Raw genomic sequence first — 24,319 nt, 5'->3', positions numbered from 1 at the left:
CAGCGATGAAAGCCGACTGGTTTGCCCGGACAATTTCCTTCATTCGTCTCCTAGCCCTAAGAGCCAGAGCCTTGGCGAAGAGTTTCGCAAAGCTATGCGTCAGGCTAATCGGGTGATAGTCTCCCACCGAATCAGCATCCGCGCGCTTAGGAATGAGAGTGATCAGCGCCTTGTTTAACTTGCCAAACCCGTGGCTGTCTCTGACATATAACTTTATGATAGCTGCCATAATATCATGCTTGATAATAGGCCATGCCTTCTGGTAGAACATGCCAATAAATCCGTCAGGCCCCGGCGCGCGATCAGCCGGAAGGTCGTTGTGGTAGTCTAAGTTTTTTGATGAGGATAATTAATTCGGTCGCTGTGGTAGTAACATAGCACAGTTTAAGAAAATTGTGCTTTGTGGCATGTAGTTAATGAGGAGAGGGGTGTTTAGAGTAACATAATATGTTACTGTAATATAGCGCTTCCCGAAAAAGGATAAGTCTACAAGCAAATAAATGAACCCAGCTATGATACTACTATTATGTTATTTTGCACTATGAAGGTAATAATTTAGACTAGTGTCATATGCATGACACTAGTATAAGGCTACTACCAATGCAAAGGTGCTTAGATGAGATGCTAAGTGCATTAAATACCTTAGCAACCCAACTCCCCAATGCATAGGTGCTTAACTTGTTGTTGTTAAGCACACTTTATTTAATGAGTTAGCACCTAAAGTCTTTCATGCATTGGTCAAATTGTTTCATTTAAGTGGTTTGCCTAGGTTCTCGCGCTTGGCATTGGTTCTTCCAGATGTCACCAAAGTGCTCTCTCTTCTCCTTAAATGTAGTGCCATGTCATTTTTTTTGCTTATGTGGCATGCTTAGCACCTGTCCATGGTGGAGCACTGGGAAGGGCCTAAGTTACTCCCCACTATGGCCGATGCTACTCACCTGGCTGGTTAACCAGTAATCTCATCCTGTGGAAGTAATTAACGTGCGTCCTTTTCTTCCACGTGGATCCAAAACGTTGGAGAAACACTCGCAAAGTACTGTACTTGAGTCAATTTTGAGTAAATAGTAAGACTTTGGATCGCAACATTCATAATGTTGCATCTCAAGCATCTTTTTCCCACTGCTGGCTCATAAATTCGCCTTGGTTTCATCGGAATTCGTTTATTTCGTTCATTAATTTGTTCTGATAGCTACGCAGAGGTCTTGAGACGTACGTTCGCGGGTGCAAAAACCATCATCATAGCTCATCTGATTGCTGCGTCCCAACGGACTGGTGTCACCATTTGGCGAGGCGTTTGAAATGGGTGGCTTGATTAAGTTCACACTTCACACCATCGCCGTTGACAGGCTAGTAACAAAACACACTAGATGAAATTGATTACCTGATGTTAGTTGCTCAGTACTTCAGACTTCAAATGGAGGCCATGATTTGACAAGTTGTTAATAACGATAGTACGACCTGACCATGACCGACTCCCAAATTTCCTTCCGCCTCCGTTCATGGACACAGGAGGACCAGTCCGGGGACTTTGATGCTGAAGGCCGACATCTAACACTGCCCGCATACATTTCAACAATTTTTTGAATCAATCGGATGAAATTCATGCATAGCGGATGGATTTTGGTATAAACCGAAAGAGATTCATCCAAACACTGTGGATTTCATATGAACATGAAGAAATTCATTATATTTCAGACATACTTTAACTAAAAGCGGAGCTCGTCCAACTCTATAGGTATAATATAATATACTTCAACTAAATGATCATCGGCGCCCATTCCCCATGTTTGGCCAAGATCCCCGATAACTGAAGCTTCACCATCTCCAATTCCGTCTTGGTGCTCTCCAGCTCCGCCTCCGTAGGCGCTCAGCTCCGACTGAGCAAAGGACAAGGACCTCCCCCCCCCTCCCCGGGCGGCGGTGCCGCGCTGCACCGGGGCCTCCCCGCCGGTCTTCCTTCTCCCCCGGCGAACGACCCTCCCGCCGCCGCCGCCGAGGGCATCACAGTCTAAGCCTGCGGGCCGCAGCGGTGGCGGCGGTAATGTTCCTCGGCCGGCGATCGGATCTGGGTGGCGGCGACCCACTCCGGCCGATTCAAGGGCGGCGGCGCAGGCCGGCGGCGACCAGGGTTGTCGTGCTGGCGGCGGCGACGAAGAGATCACGCCGGCGGCTAGGGTGCCCGATCTGGATCCCATTCGGATTTGGATGGTGGTTCGTCGAGCCGTCGCGCGCATCCTTTGTTCCGGCGCGGCAAGCGGCCTCTGGACTAGGTCCGCGACACGAGGACGTCGGGGGCTCCGGCCCTAGGCGTGGAGGTGGTGGCCATCTTCTTTGCCTGAGGTGGTCGGCTAGACGGTTGTGGATTCTCGCATCCAGTCCCGGCGTCGAGTGGGGAGACGAGGCTGCCGGTGAAAACCGTGCTATGACTTGGGTCATGGCAGGCGATGGCGGCGTTTTCACGTCGTTATCTTGTTAAAGACATCGCCACTGCAGCTTCTGTCGACTTGCTTGCACTGCTCTGGGTGAAAACCTATACCCGGAGTTTCCAGATCAGACGATGGCGGTGCTTTTGGCGTCGTTTTCCCTCCTGGAGGCATCATTTTTTGAGCAGCGGCTGGATGTAGGACCAGAGGACGGATTCTTTGGTGGAGCGGTGCGGCATCACACTCATTGATGACGACGGGTCTCAGAGGCATGGCGCTGTGGTGACTCTGCGTCCGATGCGCGGAGATGGACTCGCGCAGGAGGGTGACGCGGTCTGGCGTCGTGGTGGCGTCGACGGCAGCTAGACCTGGGCAAGGTCGATGCAGCAGTACAGCTTTGAAGATGGATTGGTGGCAGGTGGTTGCTGTGCCCTCAGACCCGGTAGGCGTCCTGGTTGAGGAGTACGCCGGACTGGTAGGTGCCCCATACCCGGCAGGCGTCCTGGTTGGGACCTCAGGTCTTAGATGTTAGGTTTGGTTGTGAGGTCTGTTTGGTACTAGGCCCAGACTATCAGCATCCCTTCATCACTTAGATAGGAGTAGCGACACTTTTGTTGCCTAGACGGCGGCTTCAGTCTTACTGTTGTACTCCCTCCGTCCCCAAAAACATGTCGCGAGGTCATTTTTTTCAGTTTAGTCCTTGTCGTTCTCCTGACCAAACCCGCGGTCCTCGTCCTTCCTCAGTCTTCTCCGACGCCGGCCGATTTGGTCGCCCCGCCCCCGCCGCCGCACGCCGCCTCCGCCTTGCTTCCCTCCCGCCTCCCCACACCGGCGCCTTGTTCCCCTCCCCTCCGATCGCCGCCTCGTTCCCCTAGGCCCGCCGCCTTGTTCCCCTACGCCCGCCGCCCGCGAAGGTTCAATTTTGGAGACCACCGTCTGCAGTCCTCGCTCTCCTTCCGCCTGCGCTCGTCGTGAATCACCTCCTCTCTGTCGACCATGAAGCTCGCCCCTCCATGGACGTCGTCGACCCGAGCACTGGGAAGCACGGGTGCCCCTTCTCCAATCCGCAGACGGTGCCTTCCACCAGCGGCGCTCCGTCCGACGGAGCCGTCCTTCCCCGAGGGTGGCGAGTCGGAGCTGGCACTGCCCTTCGTTGACCCCCTCCTCGCCGTATGGCTGCCTCGCCGCCCAGCAGCCACCACCACTGTCCACCTGGCCATCAACCTCATCCACTACTACAGAGCGAAGGTGAGGATGCTTGCCTGGATCCCCAAAATGTCAAAAATGAAAATTTTAGTATTGTACTCACATGTGAATCACTCCATTTTGGGCAATTTTGTGGAATTTTGAAACATTTACTCCATTTTTGGACACACGCAGATGGGATTCAGTGTACTCTACGAACTGCTTCAAAATGTAGGGCATTTTGGGACACACGCAGGTGTGCATTTTTGTGGAATTTTCCGTTTGTAAAACTGGAGTATTGAAGAAGTGTATTTTCCATTTTGAAACTGAAAATAAACTGTATGTTCTGCATTCTATATGTTGATTATCAATTCTGTTTCCACTAAATTTTGATTAGTGACTATAGCACAATATTCAGTTTCCACTTTGTAAATTCAGTTAACACATTTGCTCCTTTGTAAATTCAGGTAACACATTTAACACTTGGTAAATTCAGTTAACTCAAGGCTAAAGACAATCTACCAAGGCTAAAGCATATACTGACATGAAACGACAATAATGGAGCCATGGAGCAGCAGCAACTCAAGGTCATGGATCATCTCTCTTGCCTTGTGCAGCTTGCTCTGTTTCAAAGCATCTAAATTTTCCATTAGTTGATAGCAGCACGAGTCATGAGTCTCATACGATTTTCATCATCCTAATAAGAGTATCTGTCAACTGCTTGTTTGTGCCCAAGTGTTGCCATTTTCTTCAGATTCTTCTTCAATTGCTTGCTTGTGCGCAACTGTTAGCAATTCTATTTTCATGGTTATCTTGTCGCCACCCATGCAGGTCCTTTGAAAATCAAATCGTCCTATTTGCAATATCATGGGCTTTCACAAAGACAAGTACTCCCTCTGTAAACTAATATAAGAGCGTTTAGATCACTACTTCAGTATTCTAAACGCTCTTATATTAGTTTATGGAGGGAGTATAACAAGGATTCCAATGAGAAATAGCGCCTAAAGAACAAGGTATGTGAGGGAGTCCGGGATTAGGGGGTCTCCAGACAGCCGGACTATATCCTTTGGCCGGACTGTTGGACTATGAAGATACGATATTGAAGACCTTGTGTAACCCTAGCCCTCTCCGGTGTCTATATAAACCTTCTTGGCGTGGAAGGAAAACTAGGCAATACGAATATGGATATCTCCTTCTTTGTAACCGACCTTGTGTAACCCTAGCCCTTTCCGGTGTCTATATAAACCGAAGGGTTTTAGTCTGTAGGACAACAGATAATCATACCATAGGCTAGCTTCTAGGGTTTAGCCTCTTCGATCTCGTGGTAGATCAACTCTTGTAATACTCATATCATCAAGAATAAATCAAGCAGGACGTAGGGTTTTACCTCCATCAAGAGGGCCCGAACCTGGATAAAACATCGTGTCCCCTGCCTCCTGTTACCATCCGCCTTAGACGCACAGTTCGGGACCCCCTACCCAAGATCCGCCGGTTTTGACACCGACATTGGTGCTTTCATTGAGAGTTCCTCTGTGTCGTCGCCATTAGGCTTGATGGCTCATACGATCATCGATAGCGATGCAGTCCAGGGTCAGACTTTTCTCCCTGGACAGAACTTTGTGTTCGGCGGCTTCGCACTGCGGGCCAACTCGCTCGGCCATCTGGAGCAGATCGAAAGTTACGCCCCTGGCCACCAGGTCAGGTTTGGAAGCTTAAATTACACAGCCGATATCCGTGGAGACTTGATCTTCAACGGATTCGAGCCCCTGCCTTGTGCGCTGCGTGGTCACGATGAGTATGACTTAGCTCTACCATTGTCGAGAAATCGCACCGGCAGTCGCTCCGACCCTCAATTCGGAGCCAATTGCGCCATCCATGGACGGGTGGATAGACCCCGCCACGGAGGCCTCATCCTCAGCGGCGATCGAGCCAAACATCGACCTTACCCCACATGAGAGCCGTGTTGTCAAACTGCCGGACCCTTCTCCGGCCACGGACTCCGAACGGCCTGCGCTTGTTCCTATCGAATCCGATTGGGCGCCGATCATGGAGTTTACCTCCGCGGATATTTTTTAGCACACGCCCTTTGGCGACATACTGAACTCATTAAGGTCTCTCTCCTTGTCAGAAGGATCCTGGCTGAACTGCGTCCGGCAGGATTGGGATGTGGATGACGAAGAAATTCGCCGCCCACCCACCACCCACTTGGTAGCCACTATCGACGATTTAAGCGACATGCTCGACTTCGACTCCGAAGACATCGACGGTATGGACGACGATGCAGGAGACGAACAGGAACCACTGCCCACAAGGCACCAGACGCCCACGTCATCACATGACGTATACATGGTGGACACACCAAAAGAAAACGACGACGAGGAACAGAAGGACACAACGAAGGGTTGTCCCCTCGAGAAGCAGCCAAAACGGCGGCGTAAGCGCCGCTCCAAATCCCGCCTCGACAGAAAAAACGATCATATGGACCTAGCGTTAGAGCAGGGTGAACCATCGCCGGACCACGGCAGCACGGAAAATCAAACCGAACATCCCGACTCTGTCAAAAATAATAATCCGGACATCACACCGGACAGACACCCGGAGCAACAGAATGCCCATCAAAGGCTTGTTGCCACCGCGAGGAGTCTAAAAAAGCAGAAGCAAAGGCTCAAAACTGCACAAGACACACTCAGAATCAGATGGAGTAAAGTACTCAACACAGCAGTGAAGTACGGCGGTAATCGCCACACCAAGAGCTACCCGAAGCGGAAGTTGCTACCTGAATTCGATGAGGAGGCCCTAGATCCCCCGTAACCAAAAATTAAAACGGCCATCTGGCTGGATAGATGACCTCACGGCCAACACAGAGCGGCAAACAACGCCGCACATAAGCCAATACGCGATCCACGCGAGGGCTCGCATCCAAAGGACGGCACAACCAGATCCATTTATGGACCACGCAAGCGCGCTCCAGCATACGATGCAACACAACAAATATCCGAACACCACGGTACACCCAGATACAGGGGTGCCGCACACCCCCTATGTTTCACCGACGAGGTGCTGGACCATGAATTTTCAGAGGGATTCAAACCCATAAACATAGAGGCATACGACGGAACAACAGACCCTGGGGTTTGGATTGAGGACTATATCCTCCATATCCATATGGCTCGAGTAGATGATCTCCACGCCATCAAGTACTTACCCCTTAAGCTCAAAGGGCCAGCTCAGCACTGGCTTAAAAGCCTCACCGAAAGCTCCATTGGAAGCTGGGAAGAGCTCGAAGACGCTTTTCGGGCGAATTTTCAAGGAACGTATGTCCGACCTCCGGATGCGGACGATTTGAGTCATATAACTCAACAGCCCAGAGAGTCAGCCCGAAAACTTTGGAACAGGTTTCTTACTAAAAAGAACCAAATAGTCGACTGTCCGGATGCCGAAGCCTTGGCAGCCTTTAAGCACAACGTTCGAGACGAATGGCTTGCCAGACACCTCGGCCAAGAAAAGCCGAGAATAATGGCAGCATTAACAAGCCTCATGACCCGCTTTTGCATGGGCGAGGACAGCTGGCTAGCCCGATGCAACACCAGCGACCCAAGTACGTCCGAAGTTAGAGACGGAAACGGGAAATCACGACGCAGCAAAAATAACAAGCGCCGGAATAAAGAAGACAGCCTGAAGAGCACGACAGTAAACGCCGGATTCAGAAGCTCTCGGCCAGGTCAGCAAAAGCCTCCCTCTAAAGGTGCCAGAGATGAACTGACCAGCTTAAACAAAATTCTGGACCAAATATGTCAGATCCATAGCACCCCCGATAAATCTGCCAATCATACCCACAGAGAATGTTGGGTCTTCAAGCAGTCCGGCAAGCTCAACGCCGAACATAAGGGGCAGGATACAGCAAGCGAAGACGAGGATGAGCCTCGCAAGCAAAACACTGGGGAACAGAAGAAATTTCCACCAAAAGTCAAAACAGTAAACGTGTTACACGTGATAAATGGGAGAAACAAAGCGTCACTCCCAGATAAATATGCCCAAAGGCCTATCACCGCGGAGTTCTGCCACTGGCGGTCTCAACCGATCACCTTTGACCATCAGGATTACTCAGCAAGTATCCGGAGCGCAGGATGGGCTGCCTTGGTATTAGATCCAATAATTGACGGATACCACTTCACACGAGTCCTGATGGATGGCGACAATAGCTTAAACCTGATATATCAGAACACAATCCGCAAGACGGGGATAGACCCAACGAAAATTTGCCACAGCAATACTACCTTTAAAGGAGTAACACCAGGCCCAGGGGCTCATTGCACGGGCTCCCTGGTGCTAGAGGTTATATTCGTCTTCCCTGATAATTTCCGTAGCGAAAATTTAACCTTCCACATTGCTCCGTTCCAAAGTGGCTATCAAGCACTATTTGGACGCGAAGCTTTTGCTCGCTTTAATGCAATACCGCATTACGCTTCCCTCACGATTAAGATGCCCGGTCCACTTGACATCATTACAGTAAATGGAAATATTGAGTGATCCCTGCGCGCCGAAGAGAGTGCGGTTGCCTTGACAGCCGCACACTAAAACGGCCTCGCCAATTAAAGCATTCGATAGGTCGTCAAGACCACGGACACGGTTAGATGAGTCCGGCGCAGCTATATGTAATTCACACAGGTTTGATGGCCGCACCCCTATTACAAACGCAAGGGGCTCAACGCGCGCAGACAAGTGGCAATTTTTACTCATCTTGAACTGTACATGGTTTCTTTAAACCTACCTTTTTGCACGATAAATTTTCACCTAAGTTCCTCTCTTTTACAGATGACCATCGTGCTACACCCGTCCAGGATACGACACAACGGAGACACAGGCGCAGACGTGCAGCAGGGACCCGTTCCAAGGATTATTTTTAGATTAAGACCCTGCGTCAACCTTTTTTACTGTCTCTTGTTGATACACATCCCTCGGTTTTCTCAGTACAATTGAGAAGGATGCTGACGTCTTGGCATGTGGCCACGTCAGAATAATGCACATACCTGGACACCAGGGGCTTCTTACAAAGGGCACTGTTTAGGCCCGGCTTACGCCATAAAGACCGAATACCTTCGGGAGTGTTCGGCGTCGCGAGTTTGGCCTTATATGCATCAGCTCCGAATCATGTCTTTAGTCAAATGTTGGGTTTGCCCGGCTCCTGTGTTTTGCTGCCTTACGTTCCGCTCTATCGGCTAAGGCGGCACCAGGAGAACTACTGCGATTGTGCCCTGGTTCATCCGGACGAGCACCTTAGTAGAGAAAGCCGAAAACTGACTGTCATGATATAGCACGAGACTGGTCAACCACTCGATGACCTATCAGAATCTTAGAATTCCCCCGCCTTAACGAAGGGTCGTTTCCCGGCCAGGCATGTGCGCACCCCGAATTCGGGTGAGTGCGGAGCCACCAGGGGCTATATAGTAGCCCCACTGTCAAACTCCTCTGGCTAAGTGAAAGTGTTAAAGCATCATAGTCCGGTTGCCTAGTTCGCTACGCTATCACCTCCTTAATAGGACCAAGACGTTGGATTAACTGTGAACACGTGTCTTCTGCGAACACCCCCGCATTATATGCGAGGGGGCTGAAGCCGACGACTGCAATCTTTCAGGATAAACGGCCGCACTGGAGGCATCATATTACTTTCGGGCAAAAGTATAAATACAGCCTCAATAAATTTAATAAAATATTGTTCTTACAATGGGAATACATGTCACTTAAACATAATATTCTTCGAGCACTGGGCCTCTATCAAACGAGCACCCTCAAGAACTTCAAAATAGTGCTCGGCAGCCACTCGGCCTATGGCCGAACCCTGCGCCGCAATAGTGGTAGCATCCATCTCCGCCCAGTATGCTCTGACACGGGCAAGCGCCATCCGTGAACCTTCTATGCATGCCGACCTCTTCATCGCATTGATGCACGGCACCGCACCAAGGAACTGCTGCACTAAGCTAAAATAGTTGTTCGGCTTCGGCCTTTCCGGCCATAGCTGATCCACGACAGACCTCATGGCGAGTCCGGACAGCCTATTGAGTTCGGCCCATTCGGCTAGCCGATCATTCAATGGAAGCGGACGCTCTGCAACGTTGAACTGTGACCAGAACAATCTGCCCACTTCACGATCTGTTTGATTTTGGAAGTATTCAGCCGCATCGACAGCGCTCGCCGCCAAGTCCATATATGCATCTGCCGAACTCCACAGCCGATCCAGAGGGGCATATCGCGGATCTCCGAACTTCCTCCGCAACACAAAGGGCTTCCCAGCCACAATATCCCCGGCTTCACGCAGTTCCTCCTTCTTCGCTCTCATGGCAGAGCGGGTGTCTTTGGTCACCATTGTGGCCTTCTCGAGGTCCATCGCCTTCGCTCGGTTTTCTTCTTCAAGCAACTGGCAACGGTCAGCAGTGTCTTTTAACTTTACAGCCATCTTGGTCATCTTCTCTTTGCTCTCGCAATGCGCAGCCTTCTCGGCTCTTAACTCTTCGGCCGCCTTCAAAGTAGCCGCATTACTACTCCTTGCTTGTTCTTTGGCTCGGGCAAGTTCCGCCCGAAGGGTCTCAACAGTGGTAGCTCCATCTGAAGTCACAACATATTAAAGATACTGGCATCACAGCCGCTCTTACTATGTGACATTCACCAGAAAACATCACTTACCCTATGCCTCGTCAAGCCGCTTGTTAACAAGCTCGATGTCGGCATCTGCCGCATCCAGTTGCCGCTTTAATTCGGCAAACTCATTAGTCCGGCTAGCCACCGGAGCTTCCACCACCTGCACATAAAAGCGGTATGGTTATTACCTGGGACTACGATCCTCTGTTTGCCGTCGTTTTTGGTGACAAAAAAAGTCTCAGGGGCTACTATCTACATAGGGCACACCTAAAAATGTGCGGTACTATCACAAAGGTATATCATTTTACGTACCTCAAAACCCGTTAGTAGACTCATAAAGGCATCATGCAACCCGCTTTCGGTGGACGAAATCCTTTCCATCACCGTACCCATCAACGTACGGTGTTCTTCCGAGATGGTCGCTCGCTCCAGCAGATCCCTAACGCGTCCGACCGCTTATCGGACGGCGCCGGACTCTTTTGTTTGCCCTCTTCAAGAGCCGGATACTGGGGACTTCAGGTGACCATAGGATTATCTTCTGGCCTCACCAGACCCGAGGAGGCCCTCCGTGACGACACTTCAAGGTCGCCCGCTTCTTGAGCGGGGGAGTCCGGAGGAGGCGTTTCGCTCTCCATCGTCTCCGGAAGAAGGTCCCCTAAAGACGAGCTCTGTTGAGAAGGGCTAAGATCTGAACTGCAAGATAAACACTTCGGTTATTTTCCTCGGAAGTAAGGTAGAATATCTTTACTATTAAGTAGATTTTGATCACTTACGACTCGTTAGAGGGTTGATCCCCGTGCGGACTTTGTACGGCAAGAGCATCTTCCAGGGCAGGACCCTCTGCTGGAGACTTCTTCTCCCGTTTGGAAGCCTTGGTTTCTGGATCTTCAGAGGCAGTCCTCTTCCTTCCCCGGAGCGAGAGAAGGTCAGATTATTCCCCTTGGTTATCCTCCCTCAAGGAGGCGCTCATTCCCTCGGTTGGAATTGGTAGCGATGGAGGCCCGCTTTCGCCCTCATTATTCCCCCCTTTATCTTCCTTCGAGGGCTCCGGGCAGGGTGCTAGCTCGAGCATCTTTTCCAGTACCGGATTGTCCAAACCCTCTGGAAGGGGGGCCCAACACCGAATCATCTTCGCCTTTGTTAGCCAGTCCTGGTCAGAGAGCGATTTCTCAGAATGACGTCATGATAAATAAAAGACGGTGTGTTCGGCTAGAGGATTACTTACTTGGTCGGCAGAGCGGTTGCTGCTCAGGACCACGTCCTCGGTAGTATCTGGACACTCTGTTTGGGGTCCGAAGAATGATTTATACACCTCCTTGTGCGTCAGGCCGAGGAAATTCTAAATAGTGCGCGGTCCTTCTGGGTTGAACTCCCACATGCGGAGGGGCCGGCGTTTGCATGGCTGGACTCGACGGACCAGCATGACTTGCACCACCATAACCAGACTAAAATCTCCTTCGAAGAGATCTTGAATGCGGCTCTGCAGTGTGAGCACGTCCTTAGCTGGACCCCAGCTCAACCCTCTGCTAATTCATGACATCAGTTGTGGGGGAGGGCCCGAGCGAAAAGCAGGGGCAGCTACCCACTTGGCACTTCTGGGAGCTGTGATGTAAAACCACTCCTGTTGCCATAATCCGGATACCTCTGGAAAGGAACCCTTCGGCCATGAAGCGCCAGCGATTTTGCTTATTAGAGCGCCTCCGCACGCTGCGTGGTGCCCTTCAACCATCTTCGGCTTCATGTCAAAGGTCTTGAGCCACAGGCCGAAGTGAGGGGTAATGTGGAGAAAGGCCTCACAAACGACAATGAATGGCGATATGTGTAGGAGGGAATCCGGGGCTAGATCGTGAAGATCCAGCCCGTAATAGAACATAAGACCCCTGACAAAGGGATCCAGAGGAAGGCCTGGTCCTCGGAGGAAGTGGGGGACAAACACGACGCTCTCGTTGGGTTCGGGAGTAGGGATGACCTGCCCTCGGGCGGGCAGCCTGTGCGAAATCTTGGCGGTCAAATATCTGGCCTCCCTCAACTTTTTGATGTCCTCCTCCGTGACGGAGGAAGGCATCCACCGGCCCTGGAGGTTGGATCCGGACATGATTGGAGATCTGAAGCACCTACCTGGGCTTTGGGTGTTAGAACTCGAGGCGGGGGAAGGATTCGATTGAGCACGGGAGGGAAAAAGTAAAGGCCTTGTCCCTTTATAAATAGGATGGATATCAAGCGTCCTCTCCGTAGTCGTTTGGGACTTGCCTAAGATCTAGGAGTCCTAGGTGCGGTTGGGTTACCCACGCCTGTATTGATGAGAATCCCGTAATAAGGGGGACACGATCTCTGCTTTGACGAGACGTGTCAAGAAACCACCTCGCGTTATGTGCGGGGCTAGTTAAAGAAAAACAGTTCGAATAATCGTCGGGCCATGGCATGATGTCATGTTGCCAAAACATGTCAGCAGATTAGATTTGTGGAAATATTATTCGCTCTACGGTGGTATGTGGAACTTATTTTGCAGGGTCGAACACTATCCTTTTATTCAAACTCTTCCGTGGTGTATCCGGAGGAGGAACCCGCCTTGCAATGCCGAAGACAACACTGCGCGCCGGACTCATCATCATTGAAGCCTGGTTCAGGGGCTACTGAGGGAGTCCGGGATTAGGGGGTCTCTGGACAGCCGGACTATATCCTTTGGCCGGACTGTTGGACTATGAAGATACGAGATTGAAGACTTCGTCCCGTGTCCGGATGGGACTCTCCTTGGCGTGGAAGGCAAGCTAGGCAATACGGATATGGATATCTCCTCCTTTGTAACCGACCTTGTGTAACCCTAGCCCTCTCCGGTGTCTATATAAACCGGAGGGTTTTAGTCCGTAGGACAACAGATAATCATACCATAGGCTAGCTTCTAGGGTTTAGCCTCTTCGATCTCGTGGTAGATCAACTTTTGTAATACTCATATCTTCGTCCCGTGTCCGGATGGGACTTTCCTTGGCGTGGAAGGCAAGCTTGGCGATGCTGATATTCAAGATGTCCTACCATTGTAACCGACTCTGTGTAACCCTAACCCTATCCGGTGTCTATATAAACCGAAGGGTTGTAGTCCGTACGCAATCAACTCCATATACAACAATCATACCATAGGCTAGCTTCTAGGGTTTAGCCTCCTTTATCTCGTGGTAGATCAACTCTTGTAATACTCATATCATCAAGAACAATCAAGCAGGACGTAGGGTTTTACCTCCATCAAGAGGGCCCGAACCTGGGTAAAACATCGTGTCCCCTGCCTCCTGTTACCATCCGCCTTAGACGCACAGTTCAGGACCCCCTACCCGAGATCCGCCGGTTTTGACACCGACAGTATGTGTGATAAAATCATCGTGCTTGGTGCATTTGTTGTCCCATCACTACTGAAGCTGAATTGAAATTCTTAGAACAAAGCCCACGTTTGTAAATGTGGCAGATCATAGCTGTCAATGGTGGAGCTTTAATTATTTTTGTTACCTTGCAGCCCAGGATTATACTGCTGTGCTCTGCTATTTATCAAACTTCATTGCCATGATGTAGTATATAGTCATGCTCACTCACTCTTCTCTCTCTACCATGTAATGGCACTGGCACTGAAATTATTCAATCTCTGTATAAAAGGACTCACCAGTATATAATCCAGTGCTACTCCTCTCATTATCTAATCTATCCATGCTATGACTGCATATTTATTTACTGTACCAAACATGTCCACTGCATATCTGTTTTTGTTATGCCAATAATTTCAGTAAATTAGAATATACAGTAGTACACCTCGTGACTATTCTTGAGATGGTCTTTCTTATTTTAGCTGATCCATCCCATGTGATATGCTAGATTCTTGCCATTCACTGTCCTTTTATTTGTTCCATGCCAAATGGACCTCTCATTAGTTGATGTAGTTGTCAAGCAAAAATTTTGGTCCACTAACCCAAATTAATTCAAATAACTAAAAGTAATCCAAATCAATTCAAATAATTCAAATAAATCCAAATAACCCAAATTAATTCAAATAACCCAGATAATTCAATTAATCCAAATAACCCAGATAATTCCAATAAATTCCAACAAGGAGTTGATATACAAGGATTAGACAATGCATACACAAGGACATGCCATAAGGGCATCTTTGTCCCCTCTTGACACAAGATTACACAAGAGATACACAAGGAGCACCTGACTACATGACATAAGGGCCTCTTTGTCCCCTCTTGACTACATTCTTTTCCTTTCTCTGGCCACTTCTTCCCTTCCCTTCCCTTTACTTTTCTTTCTTTTCCCTTCTCTAGCTAATTCTTTCCTTTCATTTTCTTTTCCTATTGCAATTTCCATTTCTTCTATAACGGCCCTAGTATCAACAACTACCCGACTATCGCAATATACACCAGTTATTTCCATTCCAGCATTCTGAACGCGGTCCTTGTGCCAGTGGGGCAACTTATATTGATTTCCTCCTTTGTCTTTCATAACTTCAAACATAACTGCTTCTAATGTGATAAAGCTTCTGTGCAACTTGTCGGGATCGTAGTTCTCGAATTCCTCTTCCACACCCTGTACCAGTTCCTGGATGTTTGTAGGTGACTTGCAGTCGGTTAGAGACTGGAGAGAGTTATGGAAGCAAAGGTCCAAACAATTTAACTCAGGGCTATTTGGGGGCTGTTGTAGCAATCGGATGTCAACATCTGTTTGTTCCACAGCTTCTCGAAAAGATACATCATTGGGAAGGACATGAGGCTTTTGCGTTATCTTGTTGGATGAATATTGTTGCTCCCTCATCATCGTCAGGCCACTTATCCTGAATTGCCGGGATAACCTTATTGATTAGATAATCTCTGCACACAGGTCTGGTTACTTTCACTGATGTCAACACTTTTGTTCCCTTTGTTCTGTTCTGACTTGTTCGCTTCGCCTCAGTCTCTTCGACGAATGCCCAAATGCCGATCTTCCCATCGAATGTTAGCTCCCCCTCATTGTTATATCAAGGCCTGGCAACAACTGTTAGGAACATTACCTTCCCAATGCTGCGAGTGTTTGACACAGTGCGCTTCGGTTCAGGTTCTCCTGGAAGTACATAGTAACTATTCTTCACTCTCGTCATGTCAAACCACTTCTCATCGATGTGAACCATATTCATCATTGGTTTGAACATAGCCCGAGAAGTTGAGATCGAATTGTCATCGACCATGGACATACAAAATTTCAATCTCGCAAGCTTGTTCTCTAGCTTGAGGTGAGGCTTCACGGTGCTTGTGATGCGGTTGAGCTCATTCAACTGGAACCTCTTATGTAGGGTCGATCGGGCCACACCTAGAGACCGTGCCAGAGATCGAATTGTTCTTCTTTTATTCAGTGGGATTGTTGAAGTCCTCTCTAGATCTAGCTCCTTTCTCTTTCGGCCAGATCTTCCCGGCTTCTTGCTTGAGACATCTACTTCTTTGCCATCGGCAATTTGCTTTTTGGCGTCTTCCCAGATTCTTTCAACAGATCGTACACTTATGTCCAACGGGTTTGAGACTAGCAGCTTGTCGTCTGGTTGAACAGACCCATCTCTGAGCTCGATTACCAGCAAGGCGAAGTAAACACCATGCCTCTCCTTATCTAACAATTCTCTTCTCTTCTCTTGAAGTATCCAATTCATAACTTCATCCTCTTCCTCTTGAGCTTCATCCTCTTTCCCTTCATCTTCTTGAGGCATCCAATTCATATCTTCATCGTCTTCTTCTTGAGGCATCAAGTTCAAATCCATAGCTACATTCTCTGCCACTTGAGGTTCCTTCTCTTGAGGCATCAAATTCAAATTAATACCTTCATCGTCTTCCTCTTGAGGCATCATGTTCAAATCCATACTCCTGCTATCAATGACAAAAGATGAGTACATCATGGTACCATAACAAGGATATACACACAAAAAATGAGTAGAATGACAGGAGCCTTGCAAGCATTACAAAATGTGAACTACTGACTAAGAATGAGTAGAATGACATGAGCTTTCGTATTGCCTAGGTGACTGGGTATATATAGTGGAAACAAACTGAAAAAGAGGAAAAAATGCATTCTATGCAGTAGGCATTAATACAGAGGATACTTCAAGAGAAGAGAAGAGAAGAGAAAATGCATTCTATGCAGTAGGCATTCTATGCTCTTCTCAACTTATTACAGTTGGATGATGGCTTGGAGTTCTCCTTCACTGATAAGAGGCGTTTTGCAAAAATACGATTGCTTGACAACGTAATATTCTTGTGATTCCTTGAAAACAAAATTTGTTCTCTCAATATGTGTTTTGTACTCTGTCTCCGTTTATTTCCACTATATATACCCAGTCAGAAGCTGTCTCTGTTTTTATATTGCTTGACAACGTGATGGCTTGGAGTAATTTGTTTTTGTTATTCTGTCTCTGTTTAATAGCCAAAAGCTGTCCCTCGGACCAGATGCCCTACGCGAACCAATGCAGCTTGATGATTTTGTACAATCTTTTGGTAGAAAGAATGCGCCAATAAAATCCCTTTTGCTTGATCAGGTATAATCTTAAGCTCCATACTTTGCTCAAACTGCTTGTCTGAAGCAGAAGGGGTTATCCATATTATATTCAGATATCATATAAATTCAGAATTCAGTTATGAGCTTATAGCAAAGTGTTGTTAAATAACTGAAGAAATTTCTTGACTTCATTTCCAAATATTTCTAAACCTCAAGCACCGGTTAACATTTTTTACCAGTTAATTTATAGCTTGTGGTTTAAGATGATCATGTAGTTGCCTCAGTAGCACACAGGCACACACAGTCATCCCTTTCATTCTTATTTTCAAGGTAATGTTTAGCACAAAAACCTTTTTATTTATGCCAATTCTTACACCCCCTTTTGTTGAATCATCTTTGTAGAGCTTTATGTCAGGAATCGGCAACTGGATGGCAGATGAGGTGCTTTATCAGGTATGTTTCCCTGACAATGCTAAAACTGCTTTGCTAAATAAAATTATAAGAGGCGTTAGTCTTTTAGTTTATCTATCCTCTGTATCATAGTTCTACTCTAGTGAGGTGGCTTGTTATATGCAGAATTTGTTTTTATCTCTGAACTTGTATGATATGTGAACCCCAAAACATGCATCGTCAGACATGTGTAGGTTGATGCCCCTCCATTTTTCACATCACAGGTGATCATTTTCTTTTTAAATGCTAGGAAAAGGGGAGGTGTTCACCATACTATAGAGAGCAGAAAGATTGATGGCTAGGGAAACTCATGGAGAAAAGAAGACAAAGTTCTTCAGTTAACATTGACTGACTGAGTATCTACTGATTTTTTTAGTTAACTCATGGAGCAAATCCTTACAGTACCTTCTTCCTGATGAATGTATCTCTGGCGGCAGCACGGGCACACGAGCAGCAGCAGTACGGGTAGACGAGCAGCAGCAGTACGGGTAGGAGCTCCACCGGTTAGTTCCTTACTCGCTCGATAGTTCTAGAACCTGACAGATAGAAACTGCTGTTTCAGAAGGAAATGAAACAGAAACAACTAACCAAAGGGAAATCAGAGTGCCTTGAATCCCAAAATTAGTTTTCCTTCCATGTGCAGAGATTTGTGTTTGGGTGTGGCCACGATAAATTAGGATCACGACGCTGTGTGGGTGTCAGATCAGTTCAACTGATTCGGTTGACAGGAATAATGGGGACATTGACTCAAGAATGCATTTTAAAAACTGCTTTGTTGCCTATCATCTTCTCTGATCCCCTCCTGCCATGGCTATGGATTTTCTCAATTAGCTCCAATGGTGGTGTCTGCAAGACATGGAAGTGTGCAATTTTTTTGTATGTGATCTCATATTTTTGCTCATGCGTGCTTTTTTCAGAGAAGGAGCACTACGGCTGCGCATGGGAGCTCGACGAGGACTCGCGGGAGACCACGGAGGGCGCGCGCGAGCTGCTGTCCACCGGATCGTGGAGGCCGGCTCCGGCGATGCCCGTAGTTGGATCGCGGTGTCGCACGGGAGGCAGCTCATGGTGGACTCGCGGGAGCTCGAGGACGATGAGAAGGAGCTCCTGCTCCACCGGATCGTGGTGTCAAATTCCGGCGACGCCCGCAGGTAATCGCCGCGGGAGGGGATCGCGGCGGCGCAGGTCTGGGCGGCGGTGGCGGAGCAAGTACTTGGCGACGGCGGCGGCGTTGAAGGTACTTGGCGGCGGAGGCGGAACACTTCCTTGTGGGCGGCAATCACGCAGCTTGGCGGCGCCGGCCCCTGGAGACGCACGGGCGACGGCGGAGGAAGAAGATAGGGGTGGAGGGACTTGTTTGCGATTATTCTGAAACTACGAGGGCTTTTTTATAAAATTGTCAATGAACTACGCCTGCGATGTGTTTTTCGAGACGGAGGGAGTATGACTTTGTAAGGTCTTGTGTGAATAATTAATAAAATGGCTGCATGCATCGTCCAGATGCAGAGGCCGGGGGTCCTCCATTTCTAAAAAAAAGCTCCACCTCCGTAACCTCCTCCTCTGGAGCCCCGAGAAGTGAAGGTGTCTGCTTTCATGTCGCCGCCAAGCGGCTAACCGGCTAACGATGTTCGACCAACTAAGCTTGGCTTCAACGTGACGGTGGGAGCAGTGGCCTTCTTGCACTACTCTTTTGTCGACGACACCTGCAGACGTGTCGGCTTCGTGGTCGTGGCGGCGGGGCGCGGCCTCGATCGGCGAAGCCAATGATGTCCTCATCGTTGTCGCTCTTGCCCCACATCTTATTCGCTGCTTCGTCAAACTCCTTGTAAGCGGGTCTTCAGTTTCGCCTGACGTTAGCGGTACCGCCAGCGGGCGAGGCAGATCTCGCGGACGGAGCGGTAGGACTCGAACAACGTAGCCTGCTCCGCCACATCCGCGTCCGGCGTGATCTCCCTGCCGGCGTTGAGCTCCTCCTCCGCTTACTGGTGCTCCTGGAGGAGTTGGAGGTTGTAGGCGATGTCAGCCTGCGCCTCTCGGAACCGCTCCCCCCGCACCATGTCCATGTAATGGGCATGAGCCTCACCGATGGTCATGATGCAAATTCACCGGCTAGGAGGCTGGTGTCGGCGAGTCCTTGGGCGCGTCCTCCATTGGGACGTCATTGGCCTCTAGTTTCTTGCTAGTTGGCAGCAATGCCGACCATCTCCTTCTTCTGCTCCGACGACAATCCATCCCAAAGAGTTTTGGAGCACGAAGAGGCCATGGTGGGAGTGGTACGGAAGAAGAGAAAGGGATCAGAGGAGGATGAATGCGGCTATGGCCGGGGCTGCATTTTATAGAGCGGGCGAGGCGGCAATGGTGGGTGGCAAAGGGACCCATAGGTGACACCGGAGTAGCTTCCCGAGCAACAACGTGTAATTAATGTGGGCGGCAGACGGACGGACGGACGACCATGGTCTCGTTTGAACGCGGAGCAGTCACGTGCACTGGGAAGCGGCGCTCTCTGGACCAACGCGCCACTTCAATGCCGACGCCAATAAGAGGTCACGTCCGCTTTGGCCCAACATAAATGCGGCGCTGACGCTCTGGAGCAGTGTTGATCGTTTTGAGCGAGAAGCATGCGTTGGCGAGAGAAGGGTTTGGATGCGCCAGGCGGTCAGACACGGGCGTGGCAATGGTCCGGACGCGCACAAAGCCCCAACATTTTCTCTGGTTTGCGAGAGAATCTGCGTCTGGACCGCTTGACAGACCGATACAGTCCCGCGTTGAATGACACAATATATCCGACCACACAGTCAGGGCCGGGCCCATAGTAATGCAGACTGTGCGGCCCGCACAGGGCCCATAAATTTTAAGGGCCCCAAATTTTTGTATAGGCCCCCCGTTCCTGGGCGCTGGGCCGCTGGCGCGTCCGCGCGAGTTGAGGCGTCGAGCGTCCGCAGGCCGCTGCTCGATCGGAAACGAGATCCTTGGATCCATTGCGAAAGCCACTCGCGGCGCTACAGCCTACATGAATCCTGCCTCTGGCGACGAGCGACACGGTGAGTCGGCGACAGTTCCTCTCCTCTCACCAAAACAAAATCAACCATACCCATACTTCGGAGCGCCGGCAACGGGCGACACGGCGATAGTTCGTCAGTTCCTCTCGCCAAAATACGTAGCCTCCGGCTGGCTAATCCTTCTTTTTAATTAACCTCGACTCCTACTTTTAATTCCTAATTAACTTTTGGAACGCAAGCACGTTCCACTGCCGCACAGGCGTTTCACCACCATAGGGTACAAGAAGACAAGGACCTGCTGCGCGAGCCCGCCAGGAAGCCCATGGAGCTGGCGCGGTTCGTCGGGCTGTCTCTCCGCCGCGGAGGGGGATACATCTCACCTGGAATCATTACGACGGGCAACTTGGATCCCCTCCGCCTGGTCAGTTCATTCTTGGCATTGATTCAGTCTTGTTGATGACGTACGAGTAGCACAGTGATTCAGTATTGTTGATGGTGTCCAAAATTCATTTCTCTTGCTATGCAAATTCTGTTTATGTACTGTCCAAATTTCAGTGTTTTGTTGTCCAAAAATTCATTGTATGTGCTGTCCAAATTTCAGTGTTTTGTTGTCCAAAAATTCAGAGTTGGTGTTAGTTATCCAAATTTCAGCGCGTAGATAGACTGTCTAAATTTTAGTTTATATGCTCTCCAAATTTCGGTGTACTTTCCCTGCTATTTTACTGCCATTTATCAAATGGTTTGCTGCCTTTCATCTAGTGATTTCAGTGTACCAAGGTTGACTTTAACCCTCTTTTTTCCTAAGCACCCACGAGCTTGCATTGTTGCAAGGACGGATATGCTGATCTCGTAATCAATAGAACAAAAGGTACTGAGTATTTAATATTTCTATTGAAATAATATATTTTTTTGCAAATTACTGAAATACTACTATATACGATTTCAGAAAAATAATCAGGTTTCTCATTTAGTTTAGTCCACCTATTTATTTTTCTTTGTAGCTCCGCCACCAAAAGATGGACCCCAGTTTAAAGTTTAGCACAGGGCTCCGGATATTGCCGGCCCGGCGCTGCACACAGTTTAAACGTATGCGGACGGTTTAAGAGTCCCATGCTCTAACTCCTCAGAAAACTATCAACTGCGGAAGCGCCTGCCTACCTTCACTTTTTCCATTTAGTTAAAATGAGCTCCATCAGTTCAGGAACGGTGCACACCAAGGTTCCTCGAAACGCATTTCGCTACTTTCACAAATGCCAACAGATCAGAGTGACCAAAGAGTTAAACCCTTGCCGGAGAGTCTTGCAAACCGCATCCTTGATCACTAGCCATCAACTTCTAAGGCCTCGTACAATTCTAGATGCTTAGAAAAATAAACTAAATTTTTCTAACGTATTGATGCCTATTTCTAAATGAGAGACGTTTAATTAAATATTTACCCTCTGTAAGTAAACATCGATACTTAAAAAAAATTGATTTATTTCTCTAAGCATCTTACATTGTACAAGTCTGAACAAGTCTGTGTAAGAGGGGTCAACAATATTTATACTTGAAGCCGTGAAGCAACGATGCCCGACCTCCCTAGATGACACGCATTGCATGAGGATGCGATCCACCGAGGTCGTCTCCTGCAAGCAAGTGAAACAAACCGACACCTCATCCTGGAGCCCATGTCTTTGCCTTCTGTCCGACACTCAGAGCATGTACTAAAAAGGCATCGACAGAATTTTTTTGCACTTAAGATGTGACCAGCAATTCCGAATCCCATATGCAGCCTGAAAGCATATCTTTCCATGATAGAGAGCTCGATAGACAGAGGCAATCGAATAAGAACCGGATGCAGTACTGACGCTGACGTTTATATATACGCACCTATCCCTATGTGCACTTTCAAAAGACCGAGCCGATACAACATCTTATAAAATTAAAGAAGTCACCGCAAATACTTTGTAGTCGACAGAACATCTCCTTCTACTGAACGAACATCGTTGGACGGGCTGAAATAAATTCATAAAAATGGAAACACCAATGCCAAATCTAGGAATTAAACCTTGTGGCCAGGTTACATCAAAAGAACCTAACAATTTGAGATAGACTCAGTTCAGTCTTATTACTTTAGTTAACAAAGAGGAGGAATCGTTATAAGGAAGTGGGAACTTTTGTTTTCTTTTCAGGGAAAATCTAGCTTTTTCCATTAGCGGTGGAAAATCCAAATTGCCCACCAAAAACAGATGAGAAAGGTGTGGCTGCCCCTCCAGGGGCAGGTGCATCCGCATGAGCAGTAACTTCAGAAAAGAAAAATACAAAAAGAAAATTGAAAAAATAAATCTGATTTTGTCTTTTTACATCAAACAAGATCAAAGGTTTTTAGCTTCTTACAAAATTTCGTGAACAAATACCATTCAAGGAGCCCTCACAGAAAAAACAAAGCCACTTCTCAAAAGTGAACGAAACATTGAACACTGATTTTGTTATTTCTGGTGAGGGTGCCTCGAATGTTATTTGTGTACGAAACTTTGCAAAAAGCTAAAAGTTGGGATCATGTTTGATATCCAAAAAATTCAGAATTTTCCGATTCTGTTTTGTATTGTTTTCTTCTTCTAAATCCACTCAGTGTAGGTGCAGCCGGGAGTATAGAGAATCCAATCTCCAAATGAATACAAAGGCACGCGTTTCAATCATCATCCTATATCGTCAACGGCCATACCATGGGCGAAACAGAAACTTTTTTGTATCGGAAGTAGCGAAACAAACGGGGCTTCATGTTCTTGCTGCAAAAGAAATCGACTCAGAGCCGTCCCTTTTCCGATCATGCCAAGGAACGGGGCCACAGCTCGATCGATCCGAGCATCACACGTACTACGTTCTCTTCCCACAGGCCGAGTCGGACCTGATCCCGTGTCGTGTGTGGCGCGCACCCATATATACATACGCGCACCACCCCTCGTGGCGCCCAGCGAGAAAAACCAACCTAAATCATCGCCACCGCAACTTTGGAAGCCCCGCGCACGCAAAGCCCTAGCTAGGTGGTAGCGAACTCAGCGAGGGAAGGATAGTGCCGATGGCCGAGGAGGATCAGACGGTGCTGGTACGGTGCGAGGACCTCGTCCGGGTCGAGCTGCCGGCGTTGCTGGCGCAGCGGGCGGGGCGCGTCGCGGCGGCGCTGGAAGCCGGGGAGCGCGTGGTGGAGCTGCCGCGAGGGGTCTCCGGCAAGGGCCTGGCGACGGCGGCGGCGTACTACGAGGCCCGCGCGGAGGCGGAGGCCTGCGGCGTGGACGGCGGCGAGTTCGACGGCGAGTTCGTCCGCGGGCTGACGCACGACGCGGCCATCGACCTCATCCACGCCGCCCACCACCTCGGCGACCAGGCGCTCTTCAACCTCTTCGCAGGCTACAGGGCTAATCACTTCTAAGTACAGTAGTAAAGCTTTTTATACAGTCAGTTTATGTTTTTTTTGTAGGGAATTCGGTTATGTTGATCGGCTGAATTTGACTTGTATTGATGCTACCTTGATTAATCATTATGCGATATATGTGGGCTTGGAAGAAACAAATGATCCGTAGTACATTGTTTTTCTTTTTGTGAAACAGTTCACATTGTCTTGGTTTTAAGGTCGTGTTTTCATGCACATACCATGACAAAACTGACAACAAAGCTTTATATAGCAGCTCGATCAGTTTCGTTGTTAAATATAAGAAGACGACACACATCCAACGACAAAAATTTGAAGCAAGTCTTGCGATGCACAAGGACGCCCAAGCACCAGCCACGGCGAATCTTCCAAACAACGGAACACCGAACACGCAGGGAGCAAAAACATAAGACTCACGAAAAACACATCCTAGCACGCACGCGAATTTCCTGATGCGACCCAAACTGTACTACACAATAGAACAAGGAAAGAAGATGTGCATAGCAATCGGCCGGCAGAAATTATGGATGCACAAAGGGCGTGAATCATGCCGTGATCTCTTTTAAAAACGACTTTGCAGCGCCGAACATTTTTTCAAGGCAAAAAACTTTTTTTTTGCGAGGAACAAGGGAAAAAACTTTGCCAGCCCATTTTTTTTTGCGCAACTAAGGAGTTTTATTCATGAATCAAAGGGTTACAATCGAGTGGCAATAGATCCTCAC

The 24,319-nt window shown here is 48.6% G+C and overlaps 1 protein-coding gene across 1 annotated transcript; it reads left to right on the top strand.

The window, feature by feature from the left end:
* The first annotated feature begins 23,155 nt into the window (after positions 1 to 23,155).
* On the top strand, positions 23,156 to 23,722 carry LOC125556052. The gene has a single exon (XM_048718854.1). It carries the CDS (start codon positions 23,247 to 23,249, stop codon positions 23,595 to 23,597), a length of 351 nt encoding a protein of 116 aa, XP_048574811.1. The 5' UTR covers positions 23,156 to 23,246; the 3' UTR covers positions 23,598 to 23,722.
* Positions 23,723 to 24,319: the final 597 nt, after the last annotated feature.

Source organism: Triticum urartu, chromosome 5, assembly GCF_003073215.2.
Source record: "Triticum urartu cultivar G1812 chromosome 5, Tu2.1, whole genome shotgun sequence".
In the NCBI taxonomy this organism is placed as follows: Eukaryota; Viridiplantae; Streptophyta; class Magnoliopsida; order Poales; family Poaceae; genus Triticum; species Triticum urartu.
Note: the sequence above shows the minus strand (reverse complement) of the source record. Positions and strands in the feature narration are given on the sequence as shown.

Coding starts and splice junctions, on each gene's coding strand:
- LOC125556052 (XM_048718854.1), top strand. CDS start 23,247: ATGGCCGAGGAGGATCAGACGGTGCTGGTACGGTGCGAGGACCTCGTC.